The 18837-nt window shown below is 55.1% G+C and overlaps 13 protein-coding genes across 13 annotated transcripts; 10 read left to right on the top strand and 3 right to left on the bottom strand.

Moving 5' to 3' along the window:
• Positions 1 to 48: 48 nt before the first annotated feature.
• LTR77_010937 (uncharacterized protein) lies at positions 49 to 1988 on the top strand (the record flags this gene model as incomplete). Its single annotated transcript, XM_064808153.1, has 5 exons — positions 49 to 410; positions 471 to 681; positions 736 to 860; positions 915 to 1113; positions 1167 to 1988. 5 exons carry the CDS (start codon positions 49 to 51, stop codon positions 1986 to 1988), a joined length of 1719 nt encoding a protein of 572 aa, XP_064653701.1.
• A 272-nt stretch (positions 1989 to 2260) lies between these two features.
• On the top strand, positions 2261 to 2875 carry LTR77_010936 (uncharacterized protein; the record flags this gene model as incomplete). Its single annotated transcript, XM_064808152.1, has 2 exons — positions 2261 to 2549; positions 2601 to 2875. The coding sequence occupies 2 exons, from the start codon at positions 2261 to 2263 to the stop codon at positions 2873 to 2875; spliced, it is 564 nt and encodes a 187-aa protein (XP_064653700.1).
• A 9-nt stretch (positions 2876 to 2884) lies between these two features.
• Positions 2885 to 3303, top strand: LTR77_010935 (uncharacterized protein; the record flags this gene model as incomplete). Its single annotated transcript, XM_064808151.1, has 2 exons — positions 2885 to 3009; positions 3060 to 3303. 2 exons carry the CDS (start codon positions 2885 to 2887, stop codon positions 3301 to 3303), a joined length of 369 nt encoding a protein of 122 aa, XP_064653699.1.
• Positions 3304 to 3676: 373 nt separating this feature from the next.
• LTR77_010934 (uncharacterized protein) lies at positions 3677 to 4819 on the top strand (the record flags this gene model as incomplete). The annotated part of the gene is made up of 3 exons (XM_064808150.1): positions 3677 to 3825; positions 3879 to 3996; positions 4052 to 4819. 3 exons carry the CDS (start codon positions 3677 to 3679, stop codon positions 4817 to 4819), a joined length of 1035 nt encoding a protein of 344 aa, XP_064653698.1.
• A 47-nt stretch (positions 4820 to 4866) lies between these two features.
• On the bottom strand, positions 4867 to 6036 carry LTR77_010933 (uncharacterized protein; the record flags this gene model as incomplete). Its single annotated transcript, XM_064808149.1, has 3 exons — positions 4867 to 5163; positions 5226 to 5610; positions 5711 to 6036. 3 exons carry the CDS (start codon positions 6034 to 6036, stop codon positions 4867 to 4869), a joined length of 1008 nt encoding a protein of 335 aa, XP_064653697.1.
• A 345-nt stretch (positions 6037 to 6381) lies between these two features.
• ALD2 (mitochondrial aldehyde dehydrogenase) lies at positions 6382 to 7938 on the top strand (the record flags this gene model as incomplete). The annotated part of the gene is made up of 2 exons (XM_064808148.1): positions 6382 to 6706; positions 6758 to 7938. The coding sequence occupies 2 exons, from the start codon at positions 6382 to 6384 to the stop codon at positions 7936 to 7938; spliced, it is 1506 nt and encodes a 501-aa protein (XP_064653696.1).
• A 197-nt stretch (positions 7939 to 8135) lies between these two features.
• On the top strand, positions 8136 to 9161 carry LTR77_010931 (uncharacterized protein; the record flags this gene model as incomplete). The annotated part of the gene is made up of 1 exon (XM_064808147.1): positions 8136 to 9161. One exon carries the CDS (start codon positions 8136 to 8138, stop codon positions 9159 to 9161), a length of 1026 nt encoding a protein of 341 aa, XP_064653695.1.
• Positions 9162 to 9542: 381 nt separating this feature from the next.
• Positions 9543 to 10526, top strand: LTR77_010930 (uncharacterized protein; the record flags this gene model as incomplete). The annotated part of the gene is made up of 1 exon (XM_064808146.1): positions 9543 to 10526. One exon carries the CDS (start codon positions 9543 to 9545, stop codon positions 10524 to 10526), a length of 984 nt encoding a protein of 327 aa, XP_064653694.1.
• Positions 10527 to 11341: 815 nt separating this feature from the next.
• On the top strand, positions 11342 to 12574 carry LTR77_010929 (uncharacterized protein; the record flags this gene model as incomplete). Its single annotated transcript, XM_064808145.1, has 1 exon — positions 11342 to 12574. One exon carries the CDS (start codon positions 11342 to 11344, stop codon positions 12572 to 12574), a length of 1233 nt encoding a protein of 410 aa, XP_064653693.1.
• A 489-nt stretch (positions 12575 to 13063) lies between these two features.
• LTR77_010928 (uncharacterized protein) lies at positions 13064 to 13501 on the bottom strand (the record flags this gene model as incomplete). The annotated part of the gene is made up of 1 exon (XM_064808144.1): positions 13064 to 13501. One exon carries the CDS (start codon positions 13499 to 13501, stop codon positions 13064 to 13066), a length of 438 nt encoding a protein of 145 aa, XP_064653692.1.
• Positions 13502 to 14909: 1408 nt separating this feature from the next.
• On the top strand, positions 14910 to 16085 carry LSP1 (lipid-binding protein; the record flags this gene model as incomplete). The annotated part of the gene is made up of 4 exons (XM_064808143.1): positions 14910 to 15027; positions 15087 to 15223; positions 15280 to 15463; positions 15517 to 16085. The coding sequence occupies 4 exons, from the start codon at positions 14910 to 14912 to the stop codon at positions 16083 to 16085; spliced, it is 1008 nt and encodes a 335-aa protein (XP_064653691.1).
• Positions 16086 to 16658: 573 nt separating this feature from the next.
• On the top strand, positions 16659 to 17745 carry LTR77_010926 (uncharacterized protein; the record flags this gene model as incomplete). Its single annotated transcript, XM_064808142.1, has 3 exons — positions 16659 to 17120; positions 17189 to 17331; positions 17385 to 17745. 3 exons carry the CDS (start codon positions 16659 to 16661, stop codon positions 17743 to 17745), a joined length of 966 nt encoding a protein of 321 aa, XP_064653690.1.
• A 551-nt stretch (positions 17746 to 18296) lies between these two features.
• Positions 18297 to 18722, bottom strand: LTR77_010925 (uncharacterized protein; the record flags this gene model as incomplete). The annotated part of the gene is made up of 1 exon (XM_064808141.1): positions 18297 to 18722. One exon carries the CDS (start codon positions 18720 to 18722, stop codon positions 18297 to 18299), a length of 426 nt encoding a protein of 141 aa, XP_064653689.1.
• Between the last annotated feature and the right edge of the window lie 115 nt (positions 18723 to 18837).

Genomic DNA, 18837 nt, shown 5'->3' with positions numbered 1-18837 from the left:
GGCGCAGATCAATTGACAGTGCACGATCCCCGACTGAGCACATATGGCATGTCGAGCAGTGATGTTAGCATGCAGCAATTGACCGATCACAGCTCGACCGCGAACTTCCAGCAGCATGCCGAAGAAGCACCCCAGCCCGACTCCGAAGAGCTCACGGCTACTATTGAGAGGCTCTGCATGAGTTCAGCAGTGGGAAAGTCATCATACTACGGGCCGTCTTCAGCTCTCTCGTTTTCAAGGATCCTGGGGTCCTCCCTGCGTTCCTTACGCGTTCAAGGACCAGGCCTCACGATGGGCGGCATCCGAGACTCGATACTACAGCAGCTACCACGACCAGAGCCTGCCCCATTGCCTGGCCAACTGTTTGGCCAACTGCTGGAGATTTCTTATTTTGAACACGTACATCCACAGTGAGTTGACTGTGGCTGCATTGCGACGTTAGGCCTGAAGAACCGAGTAACGCAAGATAGGTATCCGTTTTTGCATCGACCTACATTCCAATTATGGCAGGACGAAGTTTACAGAGCAACTGAAGCAGGCATTCAGCCATCTCAAAGGCACCTGTTCTTCGTCTACATGGTACCCCGGCGACTACCTATCCAGAGGGTATCGACTGATTCGGAGCAGGTATACGCAGTGGGAGCACTGGTTACGCCAACTTCTAGTCCCACTCCAGCGGAGGTATGGTGACGTTTAGCCACGCGATCATATGGTATGCCGCTAATACGATTCAAGAACTTTGAGGCTGCTGCAGAGACTGCGCTGGATGCAGTGCTGTCAGACGATGGGCTTGAATGTGTGCAGGCTATCCTTTGCTGTGCGATGTATTCGATGAGATCGATCAGCGGTGCATCGTTGTGGTAAGTCAAATCTGTGCTCAATACTGGCAAAACTTGCTGCTCACCAACGGACAGGACGCTGTCTGGATTCGCACTCCGTCAGTGCATCGAGTTGGGATACCACCGCATTACTACCTGGCCGCTGGACAGTGTAGATGTGCTCACCGCTGAAACCCGCAAGCGAGCCTTTTGGGTGGCGTACACAATTGATCGCTCTGCATCTTTCTCGCTGGGACGGCCCTTTGGTATTGGAGACTCCGATATCAGTGTTGATGTGAGTGACAACATCCTTCGATGGCTTCAATACATTCGTGCTGATGGTAAAAGCTGCCATTGGACATCGATGATGAGAATGTTACCTCTGGCGGTCTTTTGTGCCAACCAAGCGAGGACAACACGAGGTACCCGACGACACTTTCTGCTGCCATACACGGTATCAAGATGAGACGTATATGGGGCGACATGCAGTCCATCGTCAATCGACGGGATCAAACAAACTCTACAACCAATGCTGAGTATGCACAGATTCGACAGAAACTTCAAGACTGGCTCAACACACATCCCGGACAAGACCGACAGCCTGGAACTTCTTCTGTGGCTTTCGGATCACGCAAGTGGTATGAATTGAGCTACAACCACACGCTACTACTGATGCACCGTCGCCGACTGGAAGATCTAACCCTGTCGAGCAACGAGAACCTTGCCTCAGTGTACCTCGAGTGTGCAGCTTCGGCATCCGCAATCTGCACGATCTATCGAGACTTCTATCTCACAAGTACTGTCAACTACACCGGATGGGGAGCTCTCCACGTGCTCTTCGTAGCTGGTCTCGTCTTCATCCATTGCCTCTGTGTCAGCAACCAGGTCCGCTCGACGTACAGCAAGCACGAAGTTTCCAGCATCTGTACCTCATGCACGATAGTGCTTGTGATTATGACGGAGCGGTGGGCAGCAGCTCAGCCGTATCGAGACACGTTCAACATGCTGTCCGATCGGGCTCAAGCAATGTTATCGAATCAGGAGGGTGGTCGGCAAGAGCTATCTCTCCCGCTGGTCAATTCCGAAGAGGCGTCGAGCGGAATCAACGGCATTGCGCAGCTGGGAATGTGCAATTCGGTTCGCAATCTTCTCCATGACATGGCGAGATAACGTTGAAGTGCTTGCGACGCGTACTGTTCCGATTCCTTCGTCCTTGGCCACTGTCAATAGACTGCTGCAGATCATGCTGTCCCGCGGGTAGTACCGAACCTCGTTATCAGCATTCGGCTCGAGCCTGCTGCATCATTGCATGGGTCGGACATTGCCAACCACCGAAACAGCTTGTTGATCTCAAGAGCTCTTCAACGGTGACTCTTTTGTCGAGATCATCAAAGCACGCTGAGATCTATTCGACCTTTAAAACACATATCCACCAGCTGACCATGTCAACATCAACAATCACCACCACCGCCGCCCCAGCTGCGCCTCTCCAGCTGTCCACTGCGCCAAAGCCCGCGGTGAACAATGCTCTCAACTGGGACGTATCAGATGGTACAGCTCCATCGAGCTTGCACGTAGTACCAAAGTTCGAAGACAAGTACGAGGAGCGCAAATGGGCGAAACAACACATGGCCGCAGCCTTCCGGACGTTTGCAAGACTCGGATGGGCGGACGGTGCATCTGGTCACATCAGCCTCCGTGACCCAGTGCACCCTGAGCTGTTTTGGATCAGTATGTCGGACTTGAGGTTAAAGACTTTAACTACTTGCTGATCGCAAACAGACCCATACGCCAAACATTTCGCTCTGATGAAAGCCAGTGATCTTGTACTCATCAACCATGAGGGCACTCCCATGGAGCCGACGAAGCACAAGGTCAATGCTGCCGGGTTCATCATCCACAGCTCCATCCACCGAGCGAGACCAGACCTGAATGCCATCTGCCACATGCATTCGCCTTTTGGCCGAGCGTGGTCATGTTTTGGTCGAGGCCTGGAGATGTTGAACCAAGGCACGTACTCTCCACCTCAACTCCCGCCTGTAGCTGACCAGCAGTAAGACTCCTGCATGTTCTACCAAGGCCTTGGCGTCTACGAAGGCTTCGGTGGTGTCGTCCTAGCCCAGGAGGAGGGAAAGCGTCTTGCCGATGCACTGGGGGAGAAGAACAAGAACTTGATTCTCCAGAACCATGGGTAAAACACCACGACCGAGCGGGCAATTCGTTTCCGCTAATGCACGTTAGTCTCCTCACCGCAGGCTACACCGTAGACGAAGCAGCGGCTTCCTTCATCGCACTCGAGCGGGCATGCGAAGCGCAGCTTCTAGCCGAATCCGCTGCTGCCAATGGCATCCCCAAGAAGCTGGTTGGTGATGAGGAGGCGCTCTACTCGTACAAAGTGTCGGGGTACCCAGCTTGCATGCATACTCAGTTTGTTCCCGAGTTCGACCTGGAGGTGGAGCTGTCGGGTGGGAAGCTGCTGGAGTAACCATGGCAATGCTGTTGGTGCCTACACAGAAGGATCGTGAGAATGCAGTTCACTCGTTGCGCATTGCAAATTGGTACATGACCCTCTCCGCTCTCATCGCGTGGCATGTCAGACCCCAACTTCATAACTTGTTCGGATGTCTCCCGAGGGTGCTCGGCTTGCCCCGATCCGTATCAGCTGCAGCTTGGATTGTGTGCCCACCTGCATGATTCAGTAGATCGATGGGACCTGTGGTGAAACGGACATGGGTTGTATTCATTCGGAAATCCGCTTTGGAACTCTTTCAACGTCGGGTGTTGAGACTATTCTAGCTCTCCAACCTCAAAGTGTTTGTTCTCAATCAACACCGCACATAACCCCATCTATCAACGGCATGGCAAGTAACCCCTGCGACGTGGGCGTCCTTGGCGCCGGAGTTGTCGGCCTGACTTCTGCTCTGTGTCTGAGTCGGAAAGGCTATCGGGTTAGAGTGGTGGCAAAACACTTGCCCGGGGACAAAACACTCGATTGGGCCAGTCCTTGGTGAGATAGCAACAGAGCTACCAGTTCAATCCAGAGTTGCTAATGCGCAACAGGGCAGGTGCAGTGATACTGCCCGCGTCGACTGAAGACGAGAGAGATGTTCGGATGCAGAAAGTGGCTTTCAACGAGTTTGGAGCATTGGCAAAGCAAGGCAGTGAAACAGGTGTGCAGGTAAGTGTAGTATGCCGTTCCGATGCCGTGATCGATGCCGATAACAATGGAATAGGCGGTCCAAGCGACAGAGTACTGGGATGACCGGCAGACAGTGGACAGACCTTGGTATGCGGACCATCTCCCTGGATTTCGAAGTCTGGACAAACATGAACTCGCGCCTGGCACACTCTGCGGCAACACGTTCAGGGCGCTCGCCGTCGATCCAGATGTTTATTTGCCCTGGCTCATGGCGCAGCTCCAAACAAGGTATGGTGTTGAGTTTGTGCAGCGGGAAGTGACCGGGCTTGAACAAGCTCGTGGGCTCCTGAAATGTCGAATCGTCGTCAATGCTTCCGGCAACGGCGCGAGAGCGTTAGCTTGCGATCGAGAAGCCATTCCTATCCGTGGTCAGACGATGCTTGTGCATGCTGGCGGCTGCTCAACGGCAAACCGAGCTTTCTCCGAAATCAGAGTCAGAAGAGGCAGAGAATACACATATGTCATACCCAGGATTGCGGCTCCAGACACGGCAATCATCGGTGGCATCGAACAGCCCGGAGACCTCACGACCACTGTTGATCAGGAGCTGCGGAAGGATATCCTCCGTAGGACGAATGAAATGACGGGCGGAGCACTGCGGAATGTCGACTTGGTGCGGGATGTTGTACGGGATGTGGTCGGGTTCAGACCGGGACGTGCATCTGGGTTCCGAATAGAGCGGGAAGGCAAGGTGGTGCACGCTTATGGCTTCGGCGGGACGGGGTATCGGTATAGCTATGGAGCTGCGGAGGAAGTGATGAGGTTGGTTGAGGTGGTCACAGACTGCAAGCCACGATTGTAAGCTTTGACTGCGGTTTTGGAAAACGACGTGAATATTCATTAGAGGATTTACCGGCTGTCTAAATTCATGATCTCATCCACAATAAGCTCGACCGCCTCCCGCTCTGTCATATGCAGTTCCATGGATTCCATCTTCGCAACGAGGTCATGCAAGAGTCCCCGCCACTTCGTTATGGCCTGGTCAAATGACGACTGCAGCTCTGGCAATTTAATTGCCAGTGAAAACGTCAGTTCCACGGCTTTAAAAAGGTTCCTGTCACTAATGTTCGGTCTGTTGTTCCACGATGCCATGATAACATTTTCGCCAGCATCGAGATCGGAACGGATACTCCGGAGCTCAGTGCTCTGATCGCAGGATGGTCAGCTGCTGCTCCGCATGGAGAGCCGCCCAATCAATGTTTGCATACCGTCTCTTCGAGCCACACGGAAAGCTTGACCAGTGACTCAGCCAGATCTGTAATCACCTTAAGATCGTGTTGAGTATCCAAGTCCGGAGACGTGCGGAGGATCTGCTCAGCTCCAGCGGCGAGAGGCAGCTTGCGGATCTTTTCCGCGCATTCTGTGAAAGTTCCAGAGGTAAAAATAGACCGGAGGTCTTGGGTACCTTTGGACCAGAGGGATATTACTTGCTGCAACTGTTCGAGAGGAGTCGCTTCGTTTTGAGGAGCGTCGTTGGTAGAAGAAGACATGCTGTCCGGGTAAGATGGTGGAGAAGGGGGATCAGGCATAGGCGGCCTTCGATCAGCTGAAATGACCTTGAAGACGTTTGCCGCCCCAATGTGTAGTGTCACTCTGGTGACGAGACGTAACGCGAGGTGCAACAGCAACAGCTCACGTCTGCTATGCTGTGGCCCATCTGCGTACAACTGACGAGACCACACATCCCCCTCACCCCTCCACTTCCACCTTCTCAATATACCTCCCCGGCACGACCACCAACCCAACGAACCTCTTCTTCATGTCTACCTTAACCTTTCCCGCCTTCTCGCTCGCCTCATGCTCTGCCGCCGCCCTCTCAACGTCCTTCTTCGACGGCTGGCGGTACTCATGTGTCATGGCCAGGATGATGTTGCGCTCGTTGTCGGTGCACTTGAGCTGGCCGACGAACATGCGGCCGTCGGAGATGTGGATGTGGAGGGTCTTGTTGAGGAGGGAGGTGAGGTAGGCGGTCGCTTGGGCAGGCGTGCCGGTGGGGTTGGAGGCAGATCTTGTTGCCATTGCTCAAGTAGACCTGTTCATGCCATGATATGGGAAGTTGCCCTTCTATGTCACGAAATGGACTTGAGGTGCAGTTGTGGCTCCTTCCTTTCTGGGCAGCGCGCGTGTACCTGCCCAATGCGGCGAGGCTAGCACGTGGCTGAGGGGCACGGTGGGGTCCTGTATCTCTGTTGATCGGGACCAAGAACACAACAATTCAAGGTCAAGCTCTGCGGTATCGCTGGAGAGGTAGGTCTGGTGCTCTTCTCTCACATGCTCTCCCGTTCCATCTTCTCCCTCTTCTCCAGAACCTCTCCCGTCTACTCCCGTATTGGCAGCATCTCACCCCTTCGAAAGATCAACACCATGTCGAGCCTCACAGTCGAGCTCACAGCGCCCAATGGCGTCAAATACACCCAGCCCACCGGCCTATTCATAAACAACGAATGGGTGGCATCCTCGAAAGGCAACAAGATCACTTCCATCAACCCCACCGACGAGTCTGAGATTGCCAGCGTACATGCAGCAGAGCCCGAAGATGTCGACAAGGCGGTGGAAGCAGCAAGAGCAGCCTTTAAAGGGCCATGGAGGGATATGGCAACAACAGAGCGAGGAGATCTTATGATCAACCTGGCCGGGCTGATTGACCAGAACAAAGAGGTGCTGGCTACGATTGAGACGTGGGACAACGGTAACACGTTCCCGACAAGGACAAATGAGTTGTTGGACTGATGATATCCAGGCAAGCCCTACTCTGTCGCCCTGAACGAGGACCTCGCAGAAGTGGCTGGCTGTATGAAGTACTACGGCGGCTGGGCCGACAAGATCCATGGTCAAGTGATTGACACCTCTCCCGCCAAACTCGCCTACACCATTCGCGAACCCATTGGTGTATGCGGCCAGATCATACCCTGGAACTATCCTCTTGCCATGGCTGCCTGGAAACTCGGACCAGCAATAGCATGCGGTAATACTGTTGTTCTCAAGTCCGCTGAGCAGACACCACTCAGCATCCTCGTTTTCGCCAACCTGGTCAAGGAAGCCGGCTTCCCTCCAGGCGTGATCAACATCATCAACGGACATGGCAGAGTGGCTGGCGCAGCAATGGCCCAGCACCCAGGCATTGACAAGATCGCCTTCACCGGGTCCACGTCCACTGGCCGAGAGATCATGAAGATGGCCTCGCTGACCATGAAGAACATCACGCTCGAAACCGGCGGCAAGTCTCCACTGCTGGTCTTTGACGACGCAGATCTAGATCAAGCAGTCAAGTGGTCCCACGTTGGCATCATGAGCAATATGGGCCAAATCTGCACCGCTACCTCTCGGATCCTAGTCCAGGAGTCCATCTACGACAAATTCATCGAAGCGTTCAAGAAGCAAGTCACTGAGACGAGCAAAGTCGGCGACCCATTCAAGGACGAGACGTTCCAAGGTCCACAGGTCACGAAAGCACAGTATGAGCGTGTACTCGGCTACATCGACACCGGGAAGAGTGAAGGCGCTACGCTGGCGATGGGCGGGGAGGCGTACAAGAATGTTGGCGAAGGCAAAGGATTCTTTGTCTCTCCGACTGTGTTTACGAACGTCAAAGACAGCATGCGCATCTTCCGGGAAGAAGTGTTCGGCCCGTTTGTCGTGGTGGTGTCGTTCAAGGATGAAGAGGAAGCATTGGCCCTTGCCAACGACACGACGTATGGACTCGGCAGCGCGCTCTTCACGAAAGACATTGTGAAGGCACATCGGGTGGCGAGGAAGATCGAGGCGGGCATGGTGTGGATCAATAGCAGTCAGGATTCCGACTACAGGATTCCGTTTGGAGGCGTGAAGCAGAGTGGGATCGGGAGAGAGTTGGGCGAGGCAGGGCTGGAGGCGTATACCAACAAGAAGGCTGTGCATGTCAATCTGGGGACGTGGTTGTAGATACCTTAGCATGATACCAATCGTTTGATATAACGCCAAGACCCGTGCCGTGGCAGAGGCAGAGTGACTGACTTCACCTTCACCTCGGCTCTGACAACACTGCACTCCGTCGCACTTAAGATGCTGCAAGCACCACTCCTGGCAGATAGACTCTCACTGTACTCACCGTAAGCGATTCTGTTACTCCCATATCCACCATGCAAGCCATCAACATCCCCGCCTTCACCCCGGACCCCTCCACCCTCCTCCCCACCACCGTCCCTCTTCCCACCCCCAAACCCGACCAATGCCTCGTCCGCGTAACCCACTGCAGCCCCCAACACGCCGACATCCTGCACGCCCAGGGCAAGCACCAGAACAACAATGCGAAGAAGGGCTGGTGCCATCCTCCGTTCATCCTAGGCTACGACTTTGCCGGAGTGGTTGAAGCAGTACCAAGTGATGGAGCGAGCGATGCTTTCAAGAAGGGCGACAGAGTGTTTGGTGCGGGTATTGGAGCGTTCGCGGAGTTTGTGTGTGTGCCGCAGAGGCAGATGAGGAAGATTCCTTCAGACTTGAGCGCGGAGACGGCGTGTGCGATGTCTGGACAAGCGGTGAGCTATGCTGCGGTGGTCAACATTGCGAAGGTAGAAGCAGGAGAGACGGTGTTGGTCAGTGGAGCGAGTGGCGGCCTTGGGAATGTATGCTGCATGGTCGCAAAGGCCAAGGGAGCAAAGGTTATAGCACTGGCAGGGGACAAGGACAAAGCTGCGGCGATGGAGAAGGATATGGACGTTGATCTGGTCTTGATCATGGAGGGCGATTGGATCGACAAGGTCGTGGAGTTCACAAACGGCCAAGGGGTAGAGGTATGCCTAGATAATACTGGCATGGTCAACGACGCCATCCGCTGCCTCGCCTACTTCGGCCGGATCGTGGTGCTCGGCTTTGCCGCACGGAAGGGCGTGATGGAGGAAGTCAAGATGAACAAGCTGCTGCTCAAGTCTGTGACGATTATGGGCTACCGCTTTGGCGAGAGCGGGCGGCGGTTCCCGCAGACGCTGGAGGAGATCTGGGAGGGCTACCTCGGGATGCTGAGGACGGGGGAGATGAAGGCGATGATTTATGGGAAGTATGAGGGATTGAAGGACGTGGGAAGAGCGCTAGGAGATTTGCACGAGCGGAAAGTGTATGGGAAGATTGTGGTGAAGGTGGTGGATGAGGGTGAGAGATCGAAGCTATGAATTGACTGCTTAGGACGACTGGGCGAATTCACTCCCTCGTGAGCTGCGACGCCGTTCATACCACACCGAAAGGCCGAGCTCAGACCGCCGCTTCTTGTCGACTGCGAACATGACCACGTGACCCTTTACGACACAATGGGTCTTTTTCACCAACGTTGAGTCTTTCTTCGGACAGTCAAGGAATAAAGCGGCCATTGGCGGCGCCTTTCTTAGTCACAATGGGACAATGCGCCTTCGTATAAGGAGACCCTCTCCCACCAACCTGGTCTTGGCATCCCAGCATCTTTCGACGATATACTGTATACCACACATCTACTGCTGGACAGTAAGAAAACAACCGCTGGACGGCCTTACACCTCGATCAACAAGAACATTCTCGAAATGCTTTGTCACGCGCTTCTCACCGCTGCGCTGGTCGCAGGCGCTGCAAGCAAACCCATCACTGCCAGGTCTGGAACCTGCCAGACTGAGGGAGCACTACTCTGCAATGCCGATGGCAGCAAGTTCGCCATTTGCAGCTGGGGTCAGGCAGTCTTCCAAGATGTGGCCGCAGGAACATTGTGTGTCTGCACCGCTCACGACAGCGAGCTCTGCACCATCGCTGCAGCGGACTCGCAACCCCCAACTGCTCCAGCACCTCCACCATCGCGTCCTCCACCGGTGCCCACCAGCAAGCCGGCTCCACCGGCTCCCTCCCACCCAGCGCCCGCGCCAAAACCAGCACCACCAGCGCATTCAGGCGGCGCATCCCACTACACGACCTTCCTGGGCAACGGCTCACCATCCCAGGGCTGGCCAACCGTATCCGACTGGCAATCCTTCGACGACCTCTGGACGGCCAACGTCGAGACTATGAAATCAAGCTGCGCTCAATTCGACCAGGAGGACAACTCTCCCGAAGAGATCGCAGACCTCCGCGCCGCCATCCTCTCGGAGTCCAGGTCAGCAGGCGTTGACCCCCGTTTTGCACTCGCAACCATGATGCAGGAGAGCGACGGCTGCGTACGCGTGTGGTCGACCAACTACGGAGTCAATAATCCAGGCCTCTTCCAGTCGCACAACGGCCAAGGAAGCTGCTTCAACAGGACGCCCTGTCCGAAGTCCGAGATCGTTCAGATGGTCAAGGATGGTGTCTCCGGCACCGCTGATGGACCACTCTTGAAGGGCGTCATTGCTCAGGCTGAGGATGAGGGCGACGATGGCGTGCAGGCGATGTACGCCGGCTTGAGGATGTACAACAGTGGGAGTGTGGCGGCGAGCGGGAATCTAGAGGATGGGATTGCGACGCATTGCTATTTTAGTGATATTGCGAATCGGTTGACAGGGTGGAGCGAGGGGAGTACTGGTTGTACGCTTGATGCGTAGAGTCCTCCACATGGACGAAGACGCGCAACTCGTCTCACCTCAGCGATTTCGTGGCTGATGATGTTTTGAGGTAGGTACTACGATAGAAAGGTAAGTTTTCAACACCAGGACATTTATTTGCACACCGACTGACATCTCTGCAGCTAGGCATGTAATCTTCACGACAACAATCGCCTGTCTCGGGTGAGTCCCAGGTCTGACGTGGTAGCTCGCAGAACCGAGCCGTCTGCTTGCTGGAGACCGGAAACGCATGATGTCTCAGATCAGGTAGTCAGTGTAAGTCTTCAACTTTGACGTGTTCTGATTCCTGGCCTTCTTCTTCCGTTCCATTACACTGTTGCGTCTTCTTATTAAGAGCTTTTGTCCACTACCATTGCCATCCAACGATGGCTGGCGTCTACTCCTCGCTGGCCCTCGATGGTCGACATTGGCAGCTTGCGACGTCTCAATCACCCGGCGCCTGCAGAGTTCCGCCGTGTGAATAAACGCTTTGTTGTGCCATCCCGACCAGCGGGTGATGGAATCCAGCGATGTGAATGCTGAAAAATGGCTTTGTTTCGTCATCTCGGCCAACACTTCTCGCGTAACGATACCTCGACGACCACTCGTTTCTACAATGCCATTCACGCTTTTTCTTTGTTTATACGACCCGCTTGCACTCATATATATGGAACCTTCTACTCGGCATGTTTCCTCTCCATCCCGTACAACCCACGACTACGCCCGCAACTCCCATACGCAATCCACAAGAACCAGCATCCAGAGACTACAACTGAACACCAACCACTCGCAAATCCCCATCGAAAGACTCAGCCATGTACTCAGGCAAGGGCAAGGCTCCCGACAGGAGTGGACGAGAAGCTGGCAATAGTCAGCGAGGCAACTTTGCCAGGTACGGTCGAGGAGGATTGAACAACCAAGGCTCACAGAACCACTTCGCCACAGCTGGCCAGGGCAAACCAACTACGGCGGGACCATTCGGCACGTTCAGCGGCGGCTCCGAGGGCCAGACGAGTGGACGTGGGCGTGGAGGAGGATTCAACAATCAAGGCTCGCAGAATCATTCCGTAGCAGCTGGCCAGGGCCAACCATACACCACAGGACAATCCGACACACTCAGTGGCCCTTCGACGGGACAATTCAACGGACGCGGGCGTGGAGGCGGCTTTCACGGTGGCTCACCATCATCGCGGTCTAGGGCAGAACAGCTCACCGTCAATTTGGGCGCCCTCACGCCGGGAGCAGCTGTGGCTATCGATTGCGAGGGTGTGGTTCTCCATGCCTACCAAGGTAGTGCAAAGAAAGGCTGCGGTCGATTCTCTGTGGTTGCGGAAGACGGAACTATCATCTACGATACGTTCTGCTATTACCCACGAGAAGCCGAGGGCCGCCCACCACTACAGCGCTGCAACCTGGGCGTGAAGTACAAGGACATCATCCCCAGCCGTGGTGCGCAGCCGATTGCAGAGGTCGTCCTGGTTGCAACTCAAATCTTCAACCGTGCTGGCGTTATCGTCGGCCATGCGATCAAGAACGAGCTCGACATGCTCAGCGACGTCGACTGGTCCGGCTACGTGCTGCGCGACACCCAAGTCGAGTACGGCGGAGGACTCGAGAATGCGGCGAAATACAACCTCGGCCAACACGATCTTCAGACGAACGGACATTCGAGTGTCGAGGACGCGAAAGCGACGATGAAGTTGTACCTACTTCGTCGCTCGAACATGGACGCCACTCAGACTGATCGGGGCCGCAAGAAGGACCTGACGGTTGCTGCCGAACCCATCATGCCGACCGTCCCGATCACGACCACGACTCCAGTCGTTCCGTCAGGCGCCTTTGACACCCTCTCTATCAGCACGGCTTCGAAGGATCGCGAGCCCGAGCAGGTGGCCTCGCTTTCATCAACCACTCGCGCCACGGCCAACTCGCAAGGTTTGGCGGTCGTAGGGACTGCTCGCCCGCCGACGGAGCCGCCGAAGAAGACCTGGGCCTCAGTTGTGGCGTCGGGTAAGGCCGTCTCGAAGGAAAGCAGGAGAATGTGGTAGGAGGGAACGGAGCGAGGAGACTGGAAGAAGAGATCGTGCGAGGAGAGTTTTGTCGCGGCATAGAGCTGCTTTCTTGCAGGAATTTGGGAACTGTTTTCGCGGCGCTGAGCTGCTTTCTCTGGATCGAGTACTGTATTCATGGGCGTTTGGATATCGCGGCACAGAGCTGCTTTCGGAGTTTGGGAAACAACATACTTATCCTAGCATTGATAGAGAGCAGAAACTGAGCGTTGAAGACACCCAATCTCCTTCTTTATCTGTCATTGAATACGGTGTCTTATGACAGCATGAAACTCTCTTGTCTAGTGCAAGTACCTTCGTCCAAGTCATAACTCTTTCGTCAGATCGTGAAGAAGCCGTAGCATGAGTAGCCTCTGCACCTCCCCAGTTGCGCCGCACTAACGAGTTGATTGTGCTTGCCATGAGTGGATCGTCGCGCTTGAAGTCTACATATTACCCTTCAACGCACCTCTCACCACCTCCTCCAAACTAACCTTGGGCAGCCCAAGAACCCCATCCACAACGTTCATCCCCGCCCTCACGAGACCCGCCCCATACTCCGGCAGCAGAAATCCCACCTGCACCAACTGGACCTCCGCCGACTTGTCTCCTCTTCACGCCTGCTTCTAAAGCGGCGTTGACGAGCCGGTAGTCGATCTTCTTCGCATCGTGGCCGACGGCGGAGATTAGGACGTCTTGAGCTCGTAGAGCTGCGACGAGCTCTGCGTGTGGTAGATCGTCGTTGATGCGGATGACCGTGGTGTTGAGGGGGTAAGTTGATTTGGAGGACTTCCAGGCAATGATGGTGGTAGTGAAGGCGAGACCTTTGGACAGTGCTTGAGCGATGTAGGAGCCGATGTTCGAACCACCGGCGCCGAGGAGAGCGATGTTCTTGAAAGGTCCTGAGCTGTCTGTAGTGGGAGCCATTGTTGTGGAAGTGGTCGGGTCGCGTGAAGTCGGATGCTTTGCCGGATTTCTACCTTGCCGGATGGTGTGACACTACCCAACGGCCTGCTTTATACCGCAAATCGGACCCCATCAGCTTTGTGTTGTGATAAGACTGGTGTCCAGCTGGTTATGAATCAAGATAGTAAACATCCCAGCTGCCGTTCTCTCCTGCAAGATCACTGTAGGAGATCAGTCATAGTCAACATTTTGATGAGCGTGTCAGCGAGGGGGACGACGTATCCGGGAAAATGGCATGAGGGCGACTAGAAACAGGAGCAGATAGAACGAAACGATATCCCTGTCGTTACCGGTGCCTCACACGACAACCAGCTGTGCAGTAGGTCTCTGAGCGAGGAAATGTGAAAGAGTTTCTCAAGGCTCGTGGTAAGCGACCATACTCTCAAGTCTTGAAGGTTGTGAAGACCTCGTATAGCCTCCCATCTCACCTGTACATGTAGAAAACTCAAGTCTCAAGCCTTCCGGTGGACCAGTTGGTCGATTCCGAAATCCAAAGATGCCACAGCATCCGATTCCTGACTATTCCTCGGGAGAGGTCAACGAAGGCGTCAAGCTCGCAGAGAAGCGTTGGTCCTAAGGCAGGTACCAAACCTTGCCGAGAGGAGGTAGGCGCTTCTTCCTGACCTTGGTGTTGATGCAACCTTTGAAGGAGTGGTATTCCCAGCCAGAGAGTTCTTTGATTAGGACACGCAAGTTTGGGGCTTCCGTGGGGGCGGCCGTGTGGTTGCTGCTGGTGCAGATGTATCTTCTTCGTCGAAGTTGTGTTTAGCTTTTTGCTGTGACTAACTAACCTGCAATTAAATATGGACAGCCATAGGTGTTGCCAAGCGCTATACCATAAGGCTGGCGAGGCGAGCTAACGAGGTGTTGTTGTTGTGGTGATGTGTGGCTGTTGGCGGACTGGACTGGACTAGAATCGGGGCCGGTGACGTGGGTGGACGAGGCGGTTGCCCATGGCGATCTGGCGCGTCGATCAGTCGATCATGGAGATGGAGAGAGTTGCAGAAGAACAGCACGCACATGTGCAGAAACACATGAATTGAGGTCATATTGGAAGAGAAGATATATCACGATCGTACCTGCCAATTCTCATACACACATCGCCCATGTGGTAGCTGCGATGGAACGGTCTCGAGCGCGAGAGGAAGGCGCGTGGTGACGTAGTTTTGCACGGTCCAGCCCTCAGAGTTCCACGCCTCCTCCTCCGAGGGGATCCATAGGCTTGTTGCTCTGCATCACCTCCCATAAAGCCTCTCTTCCTCCTTCTCCTCAGCCACAACAACATCCACTTTCTCTATACCACTATCATCCATCACTCGCGCTTACCCTACTACACTTCCACACAACAACCACACCCACTACCGCAAAGATGCACCGCACATACTCGATGCGCCAGTCGCGCGCCCCGACGGCGTCGCAGATCCAGAACCCGCCGCCGCCGTCGTCGTCGACCAAGGGCACCCGTCTGTTCGGCAAGTCCAACATTGGTGAGTCGTCGCGGAGCAAACAATGCCGTAAGACTAGCGCTGACAATAATCACGTGCAGGCCACACCTTCCGCAAGTCCGTCCACCCTGGCGCCTTTGGCCCAGATCTCGCGAAGAAGCTGTCGTCGCTCGTGAAAATGGAGAAGAACGTCATGCGCTCCATGGAGCTTGTCGGCAGGGAGAGGATGGAGGTCGCGGTAAGTACACATAAGTAGCGATGACGTCGTCGATAAGGCGCTGACCATCAAAACAGCAACAACTCTCCATCTGGGGCGAGGCCTGCGACGACGACGTCTCCGACGTGACCGACAAGCTCGGTGTACTCATCTACGAGATTGGTGAGCTCGAGGACCAGTTCGTCGACCGCTACGACCAGTACCGCGTGACCATCAAAAGCATCCGCAACATTGAGGCTTCCGTGCAACCCAGCCGAGACCGTAAGCATAACCTTTTACCCTATCATCGCATGCGACAGCTAACACCACCCCAGGCAAGCAAAAGATCACCGACCAAATCGCGCAGCTCAAGTACAAGGAGCCCAACAGCCCCAAGATCGTCGTTCTCGAGCAAGAGCTGGTCCGCGCCGAAGCCGAGTCTCTCGTCGCCGAAGCCCAGCTCTCCAACATCACGCGCGAGAAGCTCAAGGCCGCCTTCACCTACCAGTTTGACGCCCTGCGCGAGCACAGCGAGAAGATGGCCATCATCGCCGGCTTCGGCAAGCACCTGCTCGAGCTCGTCGACGACACCCCCGTCACCCCCGGCGAGACGCGCAATGCGTACGACGGGTACGAGGCGAGCAAGGCGATCATCCAGGACTGCGAGGATTCGCTCACGAATTGGGTCGAGCAGAATGCCGCCGTCAAGTCGAAGCTGTCTACTAGGAGCAGGACTTTGAGCCAGAGGCGGGCGAACAGGAACGAGGGCGTGGATCTCAGCGGCCAGGACAACAACATGGACCGTGAGTCGTGGTTGCCGGCTAGCCAGCACCAGGAGTACGAGGATGATGATGAGGTCGAGCACTCTGAGCGGGGACGTGAGGAGGAGCGGGTGGCTGCGTAAGCTTGCTGATGAATTGTGACGGTGATGAACGAGATCTAAGGAGATTGTTACTGCGGGCGTGACGGTATACCCATGGTTGGACTTGAGGTTGCTGAGGTAGTCGTGGTAATTCGAATGGAGGAGCAGGCGGACAGGCACTCGTGGGTGTTCTGGCGTTTGGCTTTGACGAATGCGATGGTGTCTTACTTTTCTAGGTAGGAGAATTAATGTTTGGTCTGATCTCTTTCCCACTCTCGCTCGATGTTGCTTCCCATTCCCGACGGCATTGAGGCGTGATCGCTGGCATTGTATTCAATCAAGGCGGCTATTCACGGTACTCATGTACTTCTTCTATTCATCCACGCCCCGGCATCGGCGTTTGAGAGCAATGGAGGGAGAGCTACATCTGCCACTTCTCTTCCATAACAATCAAATCAAAAAATTGAATCCGACAGATTGTGTACCGCATTCCCCGAGATCCAGCAAATAAAGAAAGAATCGAACCTACCAAAAGGACTGCTTCACATCCCGCCTGGGCCCAACCGCTGAACCGCAGTCCACATCGACATATCGAATAAACTCAACACCACCACCATGAACGGCCACACCACCACCACCAAATCCCCTACCCGCGTCCCCTCCGCCGGCGTCTGGGCCCCCGCAGTCACCTTCTTCGACCAAGAAACCGACTCCCTCGACCTCGACGCCCAAGCCAAGTACTACTCTTACCTGTCCAAGCACCTCACCGGCCTGGTCATCCTCGGCACCAACGCGGAGACCTTCCTGCTCACCCGCTCCGAACGTGCCGCCTTACTAAAATGCGCCCGTGAAGCCGTCGGCCCGGACTACGAGGTCATGGCCGGCGTGGGCGGGCACAGTACTAAGCAGGTGTTGGAGTTTATCGGGGATGCGGTGGAGGCGGGCGCGGATAGCGTGCTGGTGCTGCCTTGTGCTTATTTTGGGGCGCAGACGAGTCGGGAGGTGGTGATGGGGTTTTATGGCGAGGTGGCGGAGAAGAGTCCGTTGCCGGTTGTTGTTTATAATTTCCCGGGGGTGGTGAGTTCTAACCTTACTATATCAATATGCTGGCTTTCGTAGAGTGGAAGTGCTGACGCTGTGGACAGTGCAACGGCGTCGATATTGACAGCGATATGCTCATCACCCTGCACAAGAAGCATTCTAACATCGTGGGTGTCAAACTGACCTGTGCATCCGTGGGCAAGATAACCCGCCTAGCAGCTGAGTTTACTCCCCAAGAATTCGCAGTGTACGTTCGGACCGGTCGTCCCAACGAACATCCAGCTGACCCATGCTTTGTAGATACGGTGGCCAATCCGACTTCCTCATCGCCGGCCTCGCCGTAGGCTCCGCAGGCACCATCTCGGGCTTCGGCAACGTGGCCCCCAAAACCATCCGCAAAATCTACGACCTCTACACCTCCGGCCAGCACGCCGAGGCGTTGAAACTGCACCGTGTCGCCGCACACGCCGAGGTGATTGGCAAGTCCGGGATCGCGAACACGAAGTTCGCGGCCAGTCTGACGAGCGCGAAGAGCGCGGGGATCGAAGGGGCGGAGGCGAAGTTGGCGCCGAGGAGACCTTATGCGGCGTTGACGGATGAGCAGAAGAAGGGGGTGAGGGGGCGGATTGAGGAGACGGTGAAGATTGAGCGGGCGTTGTGAGTTCATTTTGCATGTCCAAGAAGGGATAGATAAGTGTTACCATTACCACAACCAACAGTTGCTCGTGATCTTGCTATGCCCTCAGCCTTACCTGAGAGGCTTCAAAAGCCGATATGCTACATGTCGAATCCACATATGTACATGTATCGGTGGAGGACAAGATAGAGATACGGGAGAGTCGTGGCTTGTTGCCCTGCTGGTCTCGACGACCCAGTGAAGCCAACTCTGCTCTGCCTTCTCATCAATCTTTACTATCTTACCTCACGACCTCTCCGCTCCTCCTGTCTGTACACGGAGAGTGAGGGCCCGAGATGACCAGCTAGGGCCGTGAGTAGGAATATCGTCCACCCTCATTACCCCCGCTCCCCTAGACCGTAAGATGTGTGAGCAATATGGAGCCTTCGAACCTGCGAAAGATGCGGAAGAGGCATGACCACGAGCACCCGTTGATGTCGTCCATCTTCACCCAAGTCCATAAGATCCATCTGAATCCCATTTGCCACTTCTCGCTTCTATCATCGAGAACGAGAGGATGTGCCCACGCTTCAAAGTCACAAATACCGTGCTTGATCTTCAGGATGCGCGCTGTCCCTAGACTTCAGCGGCACCGACAACTGCTCGTTGTCGACCTTTCGATTCGCATCCCTCAGAAGATCGGGATGCATCATTCGCGTGTTGACGCCCATTTCTTGGCCCCCTTCATCGACAGATCTCCAGTGCGTCACGCACCCGCATGCACCGCAGAATCGAAAGCGGATCTCACGGTCGCCCCAAAGGTACTCTCGAGGCTGGGTGTCGTTCATCACAAGGACGTCCACGTCCGTGGGGTCGTAGTACGCCCACGCTGCTCTGTACCGCCGACAGAGCGTGCACTGGCACTCGTTGATCTCTTTGGGTTTTCTGGACACTGTAATCTTCACTGCGCCGCAGTGGCATGCTGCTGTCACCGGACCAGTCGTGTCTGAGGATTGCGCCATCGTTTGTAATCTCGCCGCTGAGAGTATATCGTCCTTCCTGTGAAGTTAGTTTACTTTTCAACGTGGACGGCTGTGATGAAGAAGCGTATTGAGCCCCCTGCCTCCATGTTGCCGA

Source organism: Saxophila tyrrhenica (genome assembly GCF_035928015.1).
Source record: "Saxophila tyrrhenica strain CCFEE 5935 chromosome Unknown scaffold_28, whole genome shotgun sequence".
In the NCBI taxonomy this organism is placed as follows: Eukaryota; Fungi; Ascomycota; class Dothideomycetes; order Mycosphaerellales; family Extremaceae; genus Saxophila; species Saxophila tyrrhenica.
Note: the sequence above shows the minus strand (reverse complement) of the source record. Positions and strands in the feature narration are given on the sequence as shown.